At 33.4% G+C, this 19028-nt stretch overlaps 1 protein-coding gene across 3 annotated transcripts in view; it reads right to left on the reverse strand.

The window, feature by feature from the left end:
• The window catches only part of Nedd1 (NEDD1 gamma-tubulin ring complex targeting factor), a 58558-nt gene that overhangs the window by 37313 nt on the left and 2217 nt on the right, over positions 1 to 19028 (reverse strand). For all 3 annotated transcript variants that reach the window (XM_071609619.1, XM_027927880.3, XM_071609618.1), the window contains exons 2-5: positions 18796 to 18939; positions 16029 to 16123; positions 11105 to 11221; positions 5260 to 5400 (exon numbers count right to left, since the gene is read on the reverse strand). In XM_071609619.1, the coding sequence (XP_071465720.1) occupies positions 5260 to 5400; positions 11105 to 11221; positions 16029 to 16123; positions 18796 to 18931 (489 nt within the window). In that variant the 5' untranslated portion in view covers positions 18932 to 18939. The remainder of the gene's footprint in view (positions 1 to 5259; positions 5401 to 11104; positions 11222 to 16028; positions 16124 to 18795; positions 18940 to 19028) is intronic.

Below are 19028 nucleotides of genomic sequence, written 5' to 3' on the forward strand. Positions count from 1 at the left end.
GCTGCTATGACAGAATATCAGAGATCAGGTAATTTATAAAGCAAAGAAATTTATTATTCACAGTTCTAGAGGCTGGGAAGTTTAAGGACAAGGGCCTTCTTGCTGTATCATCCTATAGGGCCTTCTTACTGTATCATCCTATAGTAGAAGATGGAAGGGAAAGAGAATTTGTACAAGGAGTATGCAGAAAGGGAGAACAAAAAGGGAAGGGGGCCAAATTTACTCTTTTAATAGAAAGTTACTCTCCTAATAATGACCTAAATCCATTCACAAGGCCAGAGTCTTCATGACTTAATCCCCTCTTAAAGGTCCCACCTCTCAACATTGATAAAATAGTATCTTCCAAAGGTGGGGAAGGTAAGATTCTTCAATAGGACACCAAAAAACAGCGACTATAAAAGACAAGAATGACAAACTAGACCCAATTAAATTTAAGAACGTCTGTCCATGGCGGGGTGTGTGTGTGTGTGTGTGTGGATATTATAAGAGTAAAAAGATAAACCACAGCTGGAAGAAATTAAAAAGATGTGAAAAGACAGACAACCCTTGTTCATAAGCAGGAAGAATTAATATTAAACCTAAAGTGATCTACTGAATCAATGCAATTCCCATCAAAAGTCTGATGACATTCTTCACGGAACTCGAAAATAACAATACTAAAATTCATAAGGAAGAACAAAAGACCTAGAATAGCCAAAACAATTCAGAGCAAAATGAGCAATTCTGGAGGTATCACAGTACCTGATTTCAAATTATACTGCACAGCCATAGTAACAAAAACAGCATGGTACTGGCATGAACACACATAGATCAACAGAACAGAACAGAAGATGTAAAGACAAACCCACAAAGCAATAGTCATCTAATTCTTAACAAAGACGCCAAAAAACACATTGGGGAAGACAGCCTTTTAGACAAATGGTGCTAGGAAAAGTGGATAGCCATATGTAGAAGAATAAAACTAGATCCCCATCTCCTACTCTATACAAAATTGAACTCAAAATGTATGAAATACCTATGTATAAGACCAGAAACTTTACAAGTGTTGGAAGTGAAATGTAGGGTCAACACTTCAAAATAAAATTATAGGCAACAACTTCCTGAATATAACTCCTGTAGCTCAAGAAATAAGATGAAGAATCAGTAAATGGGATGCCATCAACTGAAAAAGCTTCTGCCCAGCCAAGGAAACAACAGAGTGAAGAGACAGCCCACAGAATGGCAGAAAAACTTTGCTAGCTACTCTTCCAACAGATGATTCATGTACAGAATATATAAAGAACTAAAAAAACTCAACAGCAAAAAAACAAATAACCCATTTAATAAATGGACAAATGAACTAAACACTTGGCAAAAGAATGAGTAGAAATGGCCAATAATTACATGAAAAAGTTCAACTTCTTTTGCCATTAGAGAAATGTAAATCAAAACTACATAGAGGGGCTGAGGTTGTAGCTCAGTGGTAGAGCACTTACCTAGCAGGTGTCAGGCACTGGGTTCGAGCCTCAAACCACATTAAATAAATAAATAAATAAATAGTGTCCATCTACAACTAAAAAAATTTTTTTCTTAAAAACTACATTGAGATTCCACTTCACTCCAGTCAGAATGACAAGCATAAATAACAATAAATGCAGTCAAGAATGGGTGGGGGGCGGTGGCTAGAGTTGTAACTCAGTGGTAAAGTGTTCACTAGAATGTGAGGCACTGGGTTCAATCCTCAGCATCACATACTAATATAATAAAGGCACTGTGTCCACCTACAGCTAAAAAATAATAATAATTAAAAAAAGAATACAGGAACTCCTCTACATTTTGCTGAGAATGTAAATTAATATAGCCACTTTGGAAACTGGTATGGAGGTTTCTAAAAAACTAAACACTGAACCATGATCTACCTATACTACTCCTCAATATTTATCCAAAAGAACTGAAGTCAGCTTACTCTAGAAATACAGACATACTCGTGCTTATCACAACACAATTCACAATAGCCAAATTATAGAACCAGCCTAGGTATCTGCTGCTAAAAGGATAAAGAAAATGTGGTATATGCACACAATGGAACTTTATCAAGCCATCAAGAAGACAGAAATTATGTCATCTGCAGGAAAATGGATGCATCTACAGAGGATCATGTTAACTGAAATAAGCCAGATTGAGAAGACAAATAAGTACAGTATGTCTTCTCTCATGTGGAAGCAAGGGGTGGGGGGGAGAAAAAAAATGGATGTCATGAGAGTAAAATGGAGACCACGGGAGTCAAGGAAGAAGATAAGTGGGAAAGAGGAGAGGAGGGTAAGGGGAGATACTAGGGAGTGAAACTGATCAGATTATTTATATGCCTATATAAATATGCCATAATAAAACTCATCACTCTGTATAATTAATATGAGCCAATTAAATTAAAAAAATAGGAGATGACTAAAGTACACCCAAAAATTGACAATCTGGAATAAGTAAAAAATTATAAATGCATAAAACTCAAATAATCCAATGCAAAAGTAAACAAGTCTTCAACAGTCAGTTCACAAAGGAATATATATGAAAATGAGTTCAACATAGAGAAATGCAAATCAAAGCCACCATTATATACCACACACAACCATCAAAGTGGCAAAATTTAAGATATACAACACAAACTATTAACAAAATCATGGAATAACTAAATCTCATATGCACTGCTAGTAGAAGCATAAAATGGCACAAGCTCTTCCTAAAACTTTTGGGTAATTTTACGTAAAATAAAATTATATGCCTACTCTACAACCAAGCAATTCTACTTCCGGGTATTTACTTAAGAGAAACAAAGACATATGTCTAAACCAAGACTTATACAAGAATATCAACAGTAACTTTCTGATAATAGTTAAAACTGGAAGCAACTGACACACTCATCTACTATGCACTACATAAATAAATGAAGGCCCATTTAAACAGTATTAAAAGAGTGTGAACTACTAATTCATGCAACAAAGCAAACATGACTAAAAGAAACTAGGCACATGATTTATGAAACATGATGCAGTGATTGGAAAACATAAGAGAGTCTTTGGTGTGCTGCAAATGGTCTGTATCTTGATTTTGTTAGTATTTATATAGCTTTAAGTAAACATAAAAATTTATCAAGCTGTACACTCAAGATATACATACTTTATTACATGTATGTTATTTCTCAAATAAAAAAGCTAAAATCTTTCACATATAAACAAGCCTCATATCTTTAGGAATATTCCTCTATGTTTTGTTTTAATAAGAAAACTACACCAACACACAATAAAAACTAAACTATAAGAATATACATAGTAGTATCTGATCTAATTTGATGCTACTAAAAAGCCAGTCCAAATTTTATAAATCTGCCATGCTTCTAATACAAAAAAAGCAAAAAAAAAAAAAAAATACTGTATTTCCTATGACATTTGATCACTGCATATTAATTTTTTCACAATTTCAAAATTTTTAAGCTTAGACTTTGTCTTCATTATCAAAATACATACAAAAAAACCACAAAAACAAAACACAATTTTTATGACAATACTAACATTATAAGAAACATGTCTATTAAAAAAAAAAAAATCACATCCTCATCCATAAAATGAAGGAAATGAGATTATCTCCAAAAACTTATTTTTTAGTTTAGATATTTTCAATTAAACACTCTGATTAGTTTCCCTAAATGCCTTCCAAAACAAAAGCCAAATCTTGTGTCTGGCATTCAAATCTTAACAATGATATTCATCTTTTCCCATACTAGTCCTATATTAAAGTCTATGTACTTTCCTTTCTCCTTGTTGTTATTTTCTCTATTATCAAACATCCTTTCCCAAAGTTCTATATTAGCCTACTACATCTCTTCCATCTTTAAATGAATTCATACATTCACATATTATATCCAGCATCTTTTCCATGTAATACATGAAGCTGGACAACAAAATAAAAACAGAGATACAAGCCACGGTTCCAACCATAATGTGGACATGTGAAGAGTTAATCCTAGCCTAAATCAGCATCAAAAATCTGCCAAAAGGACAGATTATAATGCCTTAGCAAAAACAAAAATTAACCCAGCTTAATTTAACCCCTTTAATTTTCCTAATTTTATTCCCAGATAGCTTTCTCTCACCTGTTCTGAATTCAAGATTATTGTATATCAATACCTCATAATACCATTTATGTTTATATCTCCTTCATTCCTAATAGAAACTTGAAAAATCTTTTTTCTGTATAATTTAAATATCCAATAAGTTTTCCTTAATCACTTAATATTATTCAAATAATGTTTAATAAACTGTTTTCCAAGAGTGACTAGCTCTCATAAATTTGATTCTTTAACACATTTAAGAAACTAAAACTCCATTGCCCTCTGCCTAAACACAACTATCCCATACCTACTGTTGTGGTTTGGATGTGAAATGTCCCCTGAAGTGGCAATGCAGGCATATTCCAAGGTGAAATGATCAAATTTTGAGAGCTGTAACCTAACCACTGAATTAATCCATTTGATGGATTAATAATTTGAACAGATTACTGGGTGGTGACTAGGCAAAGGGGGCATGGCTGGTGGAAGTAGGCTGGACCATGACCTTGGGAATTATATTTTGTCACTGGTTCATCCACTTGCTCTTGTGCACTCAACTCTCATTCTTTCTCTGCTTCCTGGCAGCCATGAGCTGAACCACTTTCCTCTACTATTTCCTTCAGCCACAATGTTCAACCTAACCTCAGGCCCACAGCAATATAGTCAACTGACTACGAACTGAGATCTCTCAAACCATAAGCCAAAATAATCTTTTCCTCCTCTAAGTAGTTCTCAGATATTTTAGTCACATCAACAAAAAGCTGACTAATTCATCTATGCTATTTATGAACATAAGTATCTGTCTTGGAGCCGACAGCCTAAAGTATGCAATACTCTTATATATGACATATATGCCATACAAAGATTAAAATACATATTTAGGCTTAACCTACTAACGGCTAGTTGTATTTTGTTAAATACAGTTATATTCTAGAAGTATGCAACTATTTAATTACATAATCAAATTTGGGTAAGTACCCTAATCTATTATGTATTAAATAATTTTAACATTTTAAACATCACCATCAAAAACTGTCTAGAAATGTTTTAAGCAAACTAAATACAAATTTAAGACATATAAAAATGTTTTAAACATAAATTCATCGTCTTATGTAAAATAATTTTAAAACCTATGTTATCAACTTCATTTTGAATAAACCCATATTGCGATACTATACCTGGTTACTACCATGGCCAAAAGGAGTACTAGATATATTAGTGGTTACACTATGCAAAATAATTTCACCACTGAGAGATCCAGAAGCAATGTAGCAATCATTCCAATTGTATGTTACACAAGTTACTTCATCTTTATGATCCTGAAAGAGAGAAATCCAAGTAAGCATCATGTTCTATACCATCCAACAGCCCATTTTCATAGTTTCATTACATTTGTCAAATGTTATTTTAATATTTTCCTGAAATAAGTTTTAAAAAAAATTCAGATATGTAAGGAACTATATAATCAACACCAAGTCTTCCCAGGAAACAATATTTACCTTTCATAAATATATTAATGGTCTAAGAACTCTCAAACAAGAGACAGCATAGAAGGGTAATTTTTTAAATGACTACCTTAAAGAATCATTCTCACTTACAAATAGCATTTATTCCAAGTTGACTATTAATTAGTATTACCAACTGAGAAGATGAAACATTTATATTAACATGTAAATGACACAGCAAATGCTGAGTGGTAGAGGCAAAGTATCCAAAAAAAAAAAAAAAAAAAAGAGATGGGCTATTACTCTGAACTAGTTGACAGAAGATATAAAACTTGAGTTCAAATTTAAAGGGCTGGGAATATACAACAGTGGTAGAACATCCCTGGGTTAAATTCCCATTCCCTACCCTCACCACATACACACAGAAGAATACAAAGGATAAGAGGCAAGTCAGGGGAATAGGAAAGAAACCAGACATTGAAAATGAAGAGAGGAAAAACAAATGAGCAATGAGCAAGGCACATTCTGAGACATCACACAGCAGCTGCTTAAATTTGCTGAGTACCTACCCATGCTGGGAGCTTTATGTTCTACTATTTAATCTTTAGGAAATCCCAAAAGGCAAGGTCATTTTACTCATTTATAGATAAAGTACATGAGACAAAGAAAGGTTAATAAATCCATGCAAGCTCATAGAACAGCTAAATGACAGAACCAGAATTCAATTCCAGGTCAAACTCCAAAGCCTATCTTCTTCCCACTATGAGACTCCCTCTCAAATCCAAATGGCAATCCACTTTGATGAAATAAAGTGTAGGGTTTTAAACAAACTGAATTCATAAGGACTACTTCCCAATATCAAATTAAAGATGTTTAATAGGAAAATGAAAAAAAAATCAACATTTGCAGAATAATTTTAAACAGTTTTATGTCATAAGATAAACTGAGTGTGGTACCTAATAATTAATGTCCTATTAAGAGTAGTTACACATCCCACACATATTACAAATTTATTACTAATATTACATATTTTCAAATGATTCTTCAAGTATTTTTCAGAAATTTACATTTTATTACCTTTCTAAATCAAAGAAACAATTGTCTGTGGGGGAAAGAAATGTCTGACAAGAAGAAAAAAAGGAATTACCAACATTTTGTGCACTGTTCCCAACTGGGAAATTAAGAACATGGGAGTCCAATACGATTTCTATGACTTTGTCAAGGGGCAGGTACCTTCCTAATTTCAGCAGTGAAAAATAAGTCTTTCAGTAAACATTTACTCAGCATTACCCAAGTGCCAGAAATTGTTATACCAACAGGAAAAGGACTGTAAGTGAGGGATCCAAAGGCCAAAGATAAGATTTCCCACTATCACCACTTGCCATTCAAATACTACTTAATGAATAAGGGAACAAATCACTCTAAGAATTTCAAACAATAAGAAAAATGTATCTGGAGTAAATGGGAAATGATATAAAAGAAGATATAAAACTTGAGTTCAAACTTAAAGAAAAGATTAAGAGTCTAGTGTCATGGTGCACACCTATAATACCAGCTATTCAGGAGAATCATAAGCTCAAGGCCAGCCTAAAATGAGTTAGCCATTGCTAACTGTTTAACAAAGAAAAAGTTCTTTAACTTCTCTCAGTTTCTCCATCTGTACACAGGAAAACTCTACTTGCTTTGCAGTATTTGTTGGGTTTTTTTTTGTTTTGTTTTTTGATACCAGGGATTGAACCCAGGGATACTTAACCACTGAGCCACATCCCCAGCCCTGTTTTTTGTTTTGAAATAGGGTCTTGCTAAGTTGCTGAGGCTGGCTCTTAACTCATGATCCTCATGTCCTGACCTCCTCAATCACTGGGATTACTGGCCTTCTGGGCTATTAGGGTTACAGGTACGTGCCACTGCACAGAGCAGTATTTATTTTTTCTTGAAATTTTTACTGGCACATTATAGTTGTATATGCTGATGGGATTTGTTATTACATATTAGTACAAACACATAAAAACATAATTTGGTCAGTATCAACCCCCAGCACTTCCCTCCTACCTCTGGGCTTCCCAACCCCTTAGTCCCTTTCCACTACTGATGTCCCTTTGATTTTTAGGAGATCTACCCCCACCTTTTTTCCTTTTTCCTCTCTAACTTCCCCATGAGAGAAAACATGTAATCCTTGACCTTCTGAGTTTGACTTATTTCACTTATTATGATGGTCTCCAATTCCATCCATTTTCCTGCAAGTGCTATAATTTCATTTTTCTTTATAGCTGAATAAAACATATATAAAACATCTGTTGATGGACACTTGGGCTGGTTCTATAGTTTGGCTATTATGAATTGTGCTCCTAGAAAGACAGATATGCACTATAGTAATATGACTTTAATTCTTCAGGAAAAATACTGAGAAGTAGTATAGTTGGGGCATATGGTGGTTCCATGCCTAGACTTTGAGAAACTTCCATACTGATTTCCACAGTGGTTGTAAAATTTACAGTCCCGCCAATAGTGTAAATGGATTCCTTTTCCTCCACATCCTCTCCAGCATATATTATTGTTTGCATTCTTGATAACTGATATTCTGACTGGTATGAGATGAACCTCAGTGTAATTTTGATTTCCATTTCCCTAATTGCTAATGATATTGAATATTTTTTCATGTATTTGTTGGCCATTTATATTTCTTCTTTTGAGAAGTGTATGTTTAATTAATTTGCCCATTAATTGGGTTATTTTATTTTTTTGGCATAAAGTTTTTTGATCTCTTTTTATGTTCTAGATATTAATCCTCTGTTAGAAGAGTAGCTAGAAAAGATATCCTCCCATTCAGTGTGTTATTTATCCACATTCCAAATCGTTTCCTTTGCAGAAGCCTTTTAATTTGACGCTATATCATTTATTAACTTTTGGCATTATTTCCTGAGTTTTAGGGGTCCTACTGAGAAAGTTGTTGACTGTGCCTAAAAACTGGAGCATGGACTTTATGTTTTCTTCTGGGAGTTGCATAGTTTCTGGTCAAAATCTGAGGTCTTTTTTTTTGAGAGAGAGAATTTTTTAATATTTATTTATTTTTTTTAGTTATTGGCGGACACAACATCTTTGTATGTGGTGCTGAGGATCGAACCCAGGCCACACGCATGCCAGGTGAGCGCGCTACCGCTTGAGCCACATCCCCAGCCCCAAATTCTGAGGTCTTTGATCCACTTTGAGTTGATTTTTGTTCAGGGTGAGAGATAAGAAGGTAGCTTCATTACAAATATGGATAATCAGTTGTCCTGGCACCATTTGTTAAAAAGGCTATCTTTCCTTCAATGGTTTTGGCACCTTTGTCAAGAATCAGATGACTCAGTGCGGGTTTGTCTCTGTGTCTTCTATTCTGTACCACTGGTCTGTGTGTCTGTTTTTTTTTTTTTTTTTTAATATTTATTTTTTAGGTGTAGATGGACACAACTTAATGCCTTTATTTTTATGTGTTGCTGAGAATCAAACCCGGGTCCTGCCCATGCTAGGCGAGTGCTGTAGTACTGAGCCACAATTCCAGTCCGTGTGTGTCTGCCATGCAGCTGCTGTTACTATTAGCTTTGTAGTATAATCTGAAGTCAGGTATTGTGATGCCTCCAGCATATTTTTTTGACTTAAAATTCTTTTTTGCTATTCTGGGTCTTTTAGTCTTCCAAATAAATTTTGGGACTGTTTTTTCTAGTTCTATTAAGACGTCACTGGAATTTTGATGTGGATTGCACTGAATCTCTGAGTCACAACCCCAGCCCACTAAATGATTTTTGTCCTTAATTCTGTTGGTGTGATGAATTACATTTATTGATGCACATATATTAAACTCTCCTTGCATCTCTGGAATAAAACTAATTTGTTCGTGGTGTACAATCTTCTTAATGAGTTGTTGAAAACAATTTGCTATTAAGTATTTGCATCTAAGTTCATCAGAGATATCAGTCTGTAGTTTTTTTCCTTGATATGTCCTTATTTGGTTTTGGTATGAGTGTGATATTGGCTTCATAGAATAAATCTGGAAGTGTTTTATTCCTCTCTCAGAATAATTTGAGGAGTGCTGGCATTTGTTCTTCTTTAAAGGTTTGGTAGAATTCAGCTGAGAATCCATCTGGTCCTGGGCTTTTCTTTGTTGGAAGGCTGTTTATTACTGCTCATATCTCATTACAAATTATTGGTTTTCTATGTCCTCTTGATTCAGTTTTGGCATATCATATTTGTCTAAAAATGTATCCATTTCTTCTAGGTTTTCCAATTTATTCGAGTGTAAGTTTTCAAAATAGTCCCTAATGATATGCTGGATTTCTAAGATGTCTGTGGTGATTTCTTCTTTTCATCTCTAATTTTATTAATTTGGTTTTTCTCCCATTTTCTTTTGGTTAGTTTGGCTAAGAGATTATCAATCTTGTTTTTCTTTTCAAAGAAGCAACTTCAAATGACAGTATTTAAATAGCAGTAAGAGAATTATATTTCAACTTAGCTAAGAGAAAACCATTCTTCAATATTATCACTTTTCTGGTAAGAATTAACTAAATAACATTAAAATATTTTAAAAAAAAGAAAAAAAAAAAAGGACTGGTAGTTGCTACAAAATAACCTGAAGGTGGAGAGATGAGAGCTGGTGAAGATAAAGATGAAACACTTTTTTTTTTTTTTTGGCACAGGGGATTTAATGGGATGACCACTGAGCCACATCCCCAGTTCTATTTTGTATTTAATTTAGAGACGGTCTCATTGAATTGCTTAGTGCCTCGCTTTTGCTGAGGCTGGCTTTGAACTTGCAATCCTCCTGCCTCAGCCTCCTGAGCTGCTGAGATTACAAGGTATGCACCACTGAGCCCAGCTTAAAATGAAACACTCTTGAGCAAGAGTTGATGTCAGATGACAAGTATATGATTGACGGGTTAAAGGAAGTTCTTCCTGTGTGAGTTCGCATATACATTAAATTTTTTTCACATCAAAACTTTATTAAAAGTAAAAATTAAAAGTAACTTTAAAGATCAACTTCTAAAAAGCAAAAGACAAAACGTGTAAATATTATTACAAAAGTCATCATAATCATACTTTATTGAGAAGAATACTTTTATTTTCTGAAACTGCAAAAATATAATAATTTTAAATAGATTTAAATAATTTTAAATGTTCAGATATTTTAGTAAGTATTTCATTACCAGCAACCAAATATACCACAAAACTAAAAAGCTAAATCGCCAACTCTGATGACTGAAATGATTGCCATCATTCCAGAACCAGTTTTATCTTTCCAAAGTACCTAAAAAAAAAATCCCCAATAACAACAAACCATGTCTCAGGGGAAGAAAAGCTAAACAACAAAAAAAAGCAAACAAAGAAGTAGTTGAAACAAATGCTAGCAATGTGCCCTAATATACATGGAGACAAAAAAAGGACAAGGTTTTTTGGCTAACCAGCACTTTTACTTCCCCTGACAAAACTCACTTCAATTCTGAAGCATCTTAATCTTAATCCTCAAGATTAAAAGTTTGGATAATTACTCTAAAACACATTGGGTGATACCCTTTCTGTAAAGATTTAAAAGAAAATTGCTTACCTTGAGAGACCGATGAACTCTTTTTGATTTTAAATCCCAAATATTAACGGTGCCATTTAAGCCTCCGCTTACCAAATACATAGATGTGGAATTTAAATCAACACATGTCTGATTTTGCTGTTAAAAAAAAAAAAAAAAAAGTTAATTTAACAGACCCCACAAGTACCAAGTCTTATCCAGCACTTAGTAGGCATTCCATGGTAATAGTTACACTAAGAGTTCTCCTCTCATCATCTTTTATATGGATCCAACAGCTTGCAAGAATTTCTAGAAAACATCAAGGAAATCATATTAGCTGTCTCTTCCACTGAAAAGTGACAGCAGGGAAAGCTTAGGAAACAAGAAATCTGGGCCTCCCATCAGATTGCCCTTAATATTTTCCTTTGATAAAACCTATTGTCTTGGGGGCTGGGGTTGTGCCTCAAGTGGTAGATCACTCATCTAGCACAAGAAAGGCCCTGGATTTGATCCTCAGCACCACATAAGAAAAATAAATAAAAAAATATAGGTATTGTGTTTAACTACAACTAAAAATTAAAAAAAATTAAAAAAAACAAATTAAAAAAAATTTAAAAAAACACTATTCTCTCATCTCCACAGAGTATCCGAAATTAGAATCAATTCCCAGATTGGAAAATGGTAAAGAGTGAAGTTTTTAAAGAATTTTCTAGTTTACACAAGAAACAAATTACAAATGGAGAGGTGTTTTTTTTTTTTTTTTTTTTTTTTTTTTTTTTAAACAGGTCAATATACAAGCCCTAAGTCTCCTAGCAAATCTCATCATATGGAGCCCAATTTTTAATCCTGTCATCAAAATCTGACCTCAGGGGCTGGAGATGTAGCTCAGTGGTAGAGTACTTGCCTAGCATGCTTGAGGACCTAGATTAAGTTCCCAGTATGGTAAAAAATAAAATAAAATAAAAAAACCTGACTTTACATTCTTCCTCATCTCTGTAAGGATGCCATCCATTCTGTTTCTCAGGATAAAAATCCTGAACAATCCTTGATTCCTTGTTCTTTCTCCCTTCAATCCATTAATAAGTTCTATAAACTCCAAACACCTTTATTTATAGCTACTACTAGCACTAATCCAAAAATTGCCAAACGAAAACAGCAACATCCTATTTTTACTAGTTCTACTCCTGCTTCCATATATACCAAACTCCATAAAGCAGAGTGAACTTTAAAAAATACAAATCAAAGCATGCCTTTCTACTTGTTTAAAAATCTTCAATGGCTTCCAATCACACCTAGAATAAATTCCAAACCCATTAACCTAGCATTCAGAGCCCTATTCATATGGGTCTTGTCTACTTCATCGCCTACCATTTTCTTCCTTATCTACTAATTCTCCAGTCATATCAACCTTTTATTTATTAAATTCACAACACTTCTGTATTTGCCTCAAGTCTTCAAACTGCTACTCTCCTTGCCTAGAAAGCTAAGTTCATTGAACCTTGTCTGGATGGCTTTTTCAAGTCAAAAGATTTCAACTTAAGTGCTACCTTTTCAGGAAGCCTCCCTTAGCCACCTGGTATAAATTACTAACCCAATATCTTACATTAGTTCTTTGCAAAACAACTAATACCTGGGTGTCCTATGGTTGTAATTTATTGCCTGTCTTCTACCAGAATGCCAGGTTCTTTAGAGATCATCTCCACTTATAAAGTAAATGGCTAAGAAATACAGAGGTTACCAAGTTCTTCTCACAGTGAAAATCTATAAATATTCCTGTCTAGTAGGTGCCATCAGTAACTGTGCTATGCAATACAACAAAATGATACATGTATGTTCCTATTTCACCTACAGAGGCACTATGAAGTTATATCAATTGTCCATATCTTCAGTTGGGTGCCATGAAAAAAAAACAAAGAAATGAAATCCAAAAGAGGTATTTCATGACTTAAGTTCAAAGCTGAGTTATATAGGTTTAGGCAACTCACTTCATGTCTCCGAGCCTATGTTTCATCTGAGAAATGGCAGGTAAGAACTACATCTACTATTTGTACCTTGACAGTCTATATATCCCAAGAACATCTTCTGCACAAGAGATTCTTAATAGGGTACAGAAAGTCTAGTTCCCGCATTCCAGTTGGACTAGCCAAAGTTTCTTCTAGTTCTTGACCAAGAATATCAACTAACATAACAGTGTAGCAGGATGCACATTACATTAGTGTTTTAGTACAGTTGCTATAATTCTCTTATAGGTACCATTCTAGGTATTGACTTTGGTCTAAAGAAACTAATAAAATTTAGAATCGGGTTGTCACTGCAAACCAGGACAATTTGCTAAGAACTACCAAAATAAACTTTAAATAGACAAAGAAGTTGGGGTTGTAGCTCAGGGGTAGAGTGCTTGTCTAGCATATGTTAGGCACTGGGTTTGATACTCAGCACCACATAAAAATAAATGTATTATATCCATCAACAACTAAAAAATATTTTTAAAAAAGAAAATAGACAAAGATGATGTCCAGCAAAGACTGATATGTTAGAATGCCAAATTACACTTATTCTTAAGGGTTCAGAATAAAACCTACACTTATAGTTCGCTTACCCTGTTAATAGATGATCTTTTTACGTTAATATTATTAATGTAATAAATGAACTTAAATAACTTAAAATAATTAATAGAAATTGTGTGGTCATTACAGGAATCCTGTAACCCCAAGACACAAGGCAACAACAGGCATAATTTTTTAAAAAATCTAAAAATTACAGCTGGTCAAATTTATAGATTACTTAGTAGCTTATAATACCCATTATAATTTTTTTTCTTTTTCTCTTTTTTTTCTATCCCCATCCTATCCCCCCTCCCCTCCCATCTTCTCTCTCTACCCCATCTACTGTAACCCATTATAATTTTATTAACAACATTCTGTCAACTTTAAAGAAGTAAAATGCACACACACACATACACATGAGCGCGCAAAAAAAAATTTAGAAGTTCTACTCTAAAGGCAATTTTGAAATAAGTAGAATGGAGTGTTATTCTTTCTAGCAGAAAAGATTTAAGATTTCAAATACCATGAGCAACAGGACTTGGATTCCACAAAAAACCAAGTTATCAACACATGAATACTTTACACAAAACTCATAAGAAAGACTATAGAATCAATGTTTGCAAAGTATTTTATAAGTAAATTAAGTAGATTCAAAATTAGAACTATAATGATTTCACTTTTACTACTTACATTATGTGATTTCTTAAACATGGGAAAGGCGACTAAGAATTACAGCAACTAATTTACAATATTCACAAAATCCTTAGAACTGTGCCACATTTGTGCATATCATCTGTTGAGTTTATGCTTAGGAAGAAAAAATAGATTCACTGATTCTAAGGCATAATACATAAAAGAGTGTGAGTGTGTGTGTGTGTGTGTGTGTGTGTGTGTAAATAAAACAGAGGAAACTGTTTCAGCATTGACACTGACACTGGTTCAATAAATGCTTACTGACCACCTCTGACAAAATCCAAAGATCCAAAGATGGTTTCTACCTACTCTTGAAGACTGCAGTCTACTGACCGACCAGGGACATTCTTGCCTCAATTTTACTTAACCTATTATGTCTCATCATCCTTATAGAGGACACCTATAAAAGCTTAAATTGAGCAATTTTATAGGTATCTTATAAAATTTCATAGGTTCTTAATAGGGATCTATATATAGGACAATGAGACATAAATTAATTCTATTTGAATAGGCAGAGTACCTCAAACTCCATTTCTTCCCTTAGTAGACATTAGCTCTGCCCAAGCCTCCAACTGTGCATTGGAAGTGAGCTTCAGGCCAGTCCTACCAGATACCTGTAGGAGAGGATTGATAAAATTCTAATGTTCTATAGCATAGTAGGGTAACTAAGTTGAACACAATTGATAATTGTATATTTCAAAGTAGCTAGTACAGAATTTTTAATGTTACCAACACAAAGAAATAATACATTTTCTGAGGTGATGAATATGCCAACTTAATTGATGCTTGTCAATGCATATTATATTTATGAACTGAAATATCAATTTATGCTATAAATACTTCTAGTTACAATGTGCTAATTAAAAATTATTAAAAACTTTTTTAAAAAACTTATTAAAAATCTTGTCCTCTTTAAGTTGGCAGAGTTTTTATTCTTTTGTTCTGATGTTCTCATTCTAAGTAGGCTATCTTACCTATCTCAGTATATAAAATTATGATCATTTATAATGTTTTAAGGTCTACTACAAAAACTTTGAAACTTAAAAAAAAAAGTTACCAACTACTTTTTTTTAGACTTTACATTGTTTTAAAAAGAAACAGTTTTCAAGGAGTAGTTAAAAATGAAAATGAGGAAGCCAATATTATTCTGAATCAGGGGGATTAACATAAAACAGGATAAAGAAACAATATGCAGTGAGTGCTCCGTTTCATGTGCTATGGGACTACAAGTTCATTTTGACAAAACCATCAGTTCAAGGAGATTGAGAGAAGCTCAGGCAGCCCCTCCCCCACCGAGTCAACTAAATCTGGCAGAAGGCTACCATCAGATGGGAGTCTTTAGCTGATGGTCCTGAACCCAAGGTCAGTAAGAGTAGTTATATCATAAGGGTTCACATGGTCAGGTCAACTTAGTGACTTAAGTGCAACATAGTCCTAAATCAAGCTTGAACAAGATCCTACCTACAGAGGAAAAAAACAGAGAAAGCAAGTATTAATTAATACAATCCAAGTCCTCAATTGCTCCTGTGGGATCCAATATTATTTTATCTTAAACACATGTAAACACATGTACTTCACCTTTAAGTGTTACTGTATTGACTTCAGATTAAAAATAATGCTTTAAACTACTTTCATCTTAAGTTGCAAGTGCCACAGTAAATAAGCAACTGCTACACAAGTAGAACTATGATTCTAAACAAAGAGTTAAAAAACAAACAAAAACTTACCCCTTCGGCAAGCTCCAAAAGCGGAACAGGCTTACATTTGCAACTTGAAACAACTATTTTGTCACCACTGGAAGATGCTGTTACAAGAAAGTTATCTAAATGAAGAGTTATGGAGCATCAAACAATCCATGATCATCCATGACACTAGATTATTATTTAAGAATGCAATCACACAGGCAAACACTAAGATAAGCACATAAATATAGTTTACACAGTAGCTTTCAAAATCGGCTCAAGTTACTAATTACAAATTCTCTTTACTACTCCTGCAAGAAAGAACTACCCCTTCTGGCTCTGCTATCAGTTGAAAGCTATTTAACCCATGTGAAATTCTACTCCATTTTCGGGGTAGGCCAGAAGGACTAATTTTATCCTTCAAAAATGAGAGCATGACAAAGGCAGCATCAGCAAATAGCAGTCAGCCTTTCTATCTATAAAAACTGCTCAAGATGCTTATTTATTAAACCAGTGTCTGGTAAGAATTTAAGCCAGAAAGTAAGTACCCTCGCGACTCTCCTAATTTTACAAAAAAAATGAATACTAATATTTTCTCAGAACTGGAATTCTTTTGATAGAATATTTCAGTCTGAAATATATTCAGAACGAATATTACACTAACTGGCAAATATAAGTGAGTGTGGTTCAATAGCAACTATTAATGTAATGGAAGAATTTTAACTATTTTAAATTAAATATAATCTAAATTATTTTAATTTAAAATTATATTTATTTTACATAAATGGGTAGTAATAAGTAAACACAAAAAAGTAACTAAAATTTTTGAATATACTAATACAATCAAGAATAAAATCAAGGATAAAATTCAGATTTTTAGAGTTGTAACACATTTTAATATCAGCAGTTTAAATCTATGCTCTTTAACAAATAAAGTCTATGCAGAGAATCAAGGGAGAATGGCTAACTAGACATTCAATCCTAACTGTACTACTTTTGGATAATCTGCATAACATTCAGATTTTTTCTAGACCACATATTATAATATCATCCAAACAAAATCATTTCTAAATAGGTACTACAACACTGAGAAAAATAAATCATTTCCCTTTCCCTGGCTTCTTCCTCTGTTTATCACTAATTTTGTCCTTAGAATATAAAAAAGAACTGAAAGAAGATACCGTGAAAGGGTAAGCTAGTTACTTTTCAAAGTTCTCTTATACTTTTAGAAATCATGAGAAAAGAAGGAACATTATTAAAGGACCAAAAGAGAAAACTAACCTCCCTGGCACCTTGCACTAATCCCATTTTTGGAATCTATGTTATGGGGACCCAAAAGTTGCTGAGTTCAACTATTCTTTATTCTTTAATAACCAACCTCCATGGAAGGAATCAAAATCTCATTAGGAAGACAAATAAATATATGAAGGCTTTCAGTGCAGATTCATGCACACAAGAAAACTATACTGAAATAAAACCAGTTTCCAAGCCACCCAACACAACCTCACGGCCACATCAATTTGTTGATATGTTATTTAGAAACATATCAGCAAATGCCAGCTCCCAGTAAAATTCCCTAGAACAAAAAATAATAAATCTTATTAAAAATTACTTCTTTTCTCTTACACAATAACAGAAAAAATTAAGCTATGAAAATCTAAAAAGAGGGCAACCACTTCATTTACTTGCCCCTCTCTTCAAAACGTTTTCCCTACTATACATTGGAGAGTCCTTCAAAAACTAGTTACTTCACCATGAGTTTGATTAATAGAGCACCAAAGTAAATTTTACTACTGTAATGCAAAAATCAAGAAATGATGAAGAGGTAAATTTAAATAGCTAAGAAAATTTGTCATATTTGTTATGTACTTGTAAGAACAAGCCTTAAACATAAAAAATTCTAATATTTTTGTTCAAGGATAGTCATATTTTAAAGTTTTAATATTTTTCTTTCATTAAGAAGTAAACATTAATACTTTGGTATTAATAAGATCATAAAACAATTTGTTGTTTAAGAAACAGTGTAGGCATCACAAAAGAATAGTTCCTAGCATACCAATTCTATATTTTCATAAAAGGGTGTTAAGAATCAACAGCAGTGATTCTGAACTGGGGGTGACTCTGGCAATTCTGGAGACATTTTTGGTTGTCACCATTGTGGCTATTGGCATGTAGTGGGTAGTTAGCAGGAAAGTTTCTAAACACCCTTCAATGTATAGAAAGTCCCCATGACAAATGTATAAGGCAGCCCAAAATGTCAATAGTGAGAGGTTGAGAAACATTAGTTTATGGGTGTAATTCCTCAATTCATTTTATCCACATTTAGGAGCTCACCAAGAAAAGAAGTCAAGCTATACAATTTTACTACTTTTGTTTGGGAAACAATGTTACTTTCATCATAGAAAGGGAGAGAAATACAAGTAGAATATCAGTAAGATGATGATACTCAACAATTTATCTCCTCCTCATTTTGCTTCTGCCTTCAAATTCTGTCATTAATTTCCAAATCAGATTCAAATAGTCAAATGCAGATGCAAAAACTCATTCCAAACTGCTGATAACACAATTAATTCTATGTTCTATATCTAGATTCTAATATTTTTTGAATGAGTAGGCTGCAACTCAACCTTTAAAAAATAAAATCAACAGACAAAATCAAAATACATTTATATATAATTTTTAAAAACTACTATATTTTAATCAATGGTAGCCATACTAAATATATTTTTCATTATGTGTAATATGCCAAAGTTTCATTGTTACTTATTGTTAAGCCCAATAAGGTGGTTACTTAAAAAAAAAAAAAGGATACTATTGCTGCTCCAACACAATGAACTGATTCCATGTGGTGATGTGTGTGGGTTGAATTTATCCACCAGTGTCATGGATGATGCATCCCATATTTTAATATCATCTCCTGATGAAGCAAATCTGAGGTTTTCTTGCATGACTGCGCCTACAAAAAGTTTAGAACATTATATTTAAACAGGGTGGGGAGAAAAAAAACCTGTTGAAATGAAACATCTAATCAAAAATGAACTGCTG

Source organism: Marmota flaviventris, chromosome 3, assembly GCF_047511675.1.
Source record: "Marmota flaviventris isolate mMarFla1 chromosome 3, mMarFla1.hap1, whole genome shotgun sequence".
In the NCBI taxonomy this organism is placed as follows: Eukaryota; Metazoa; Chordata; class Mammalia; order Rodentia; family Sciuridae; genus Marmota; species Marmota flaviventris.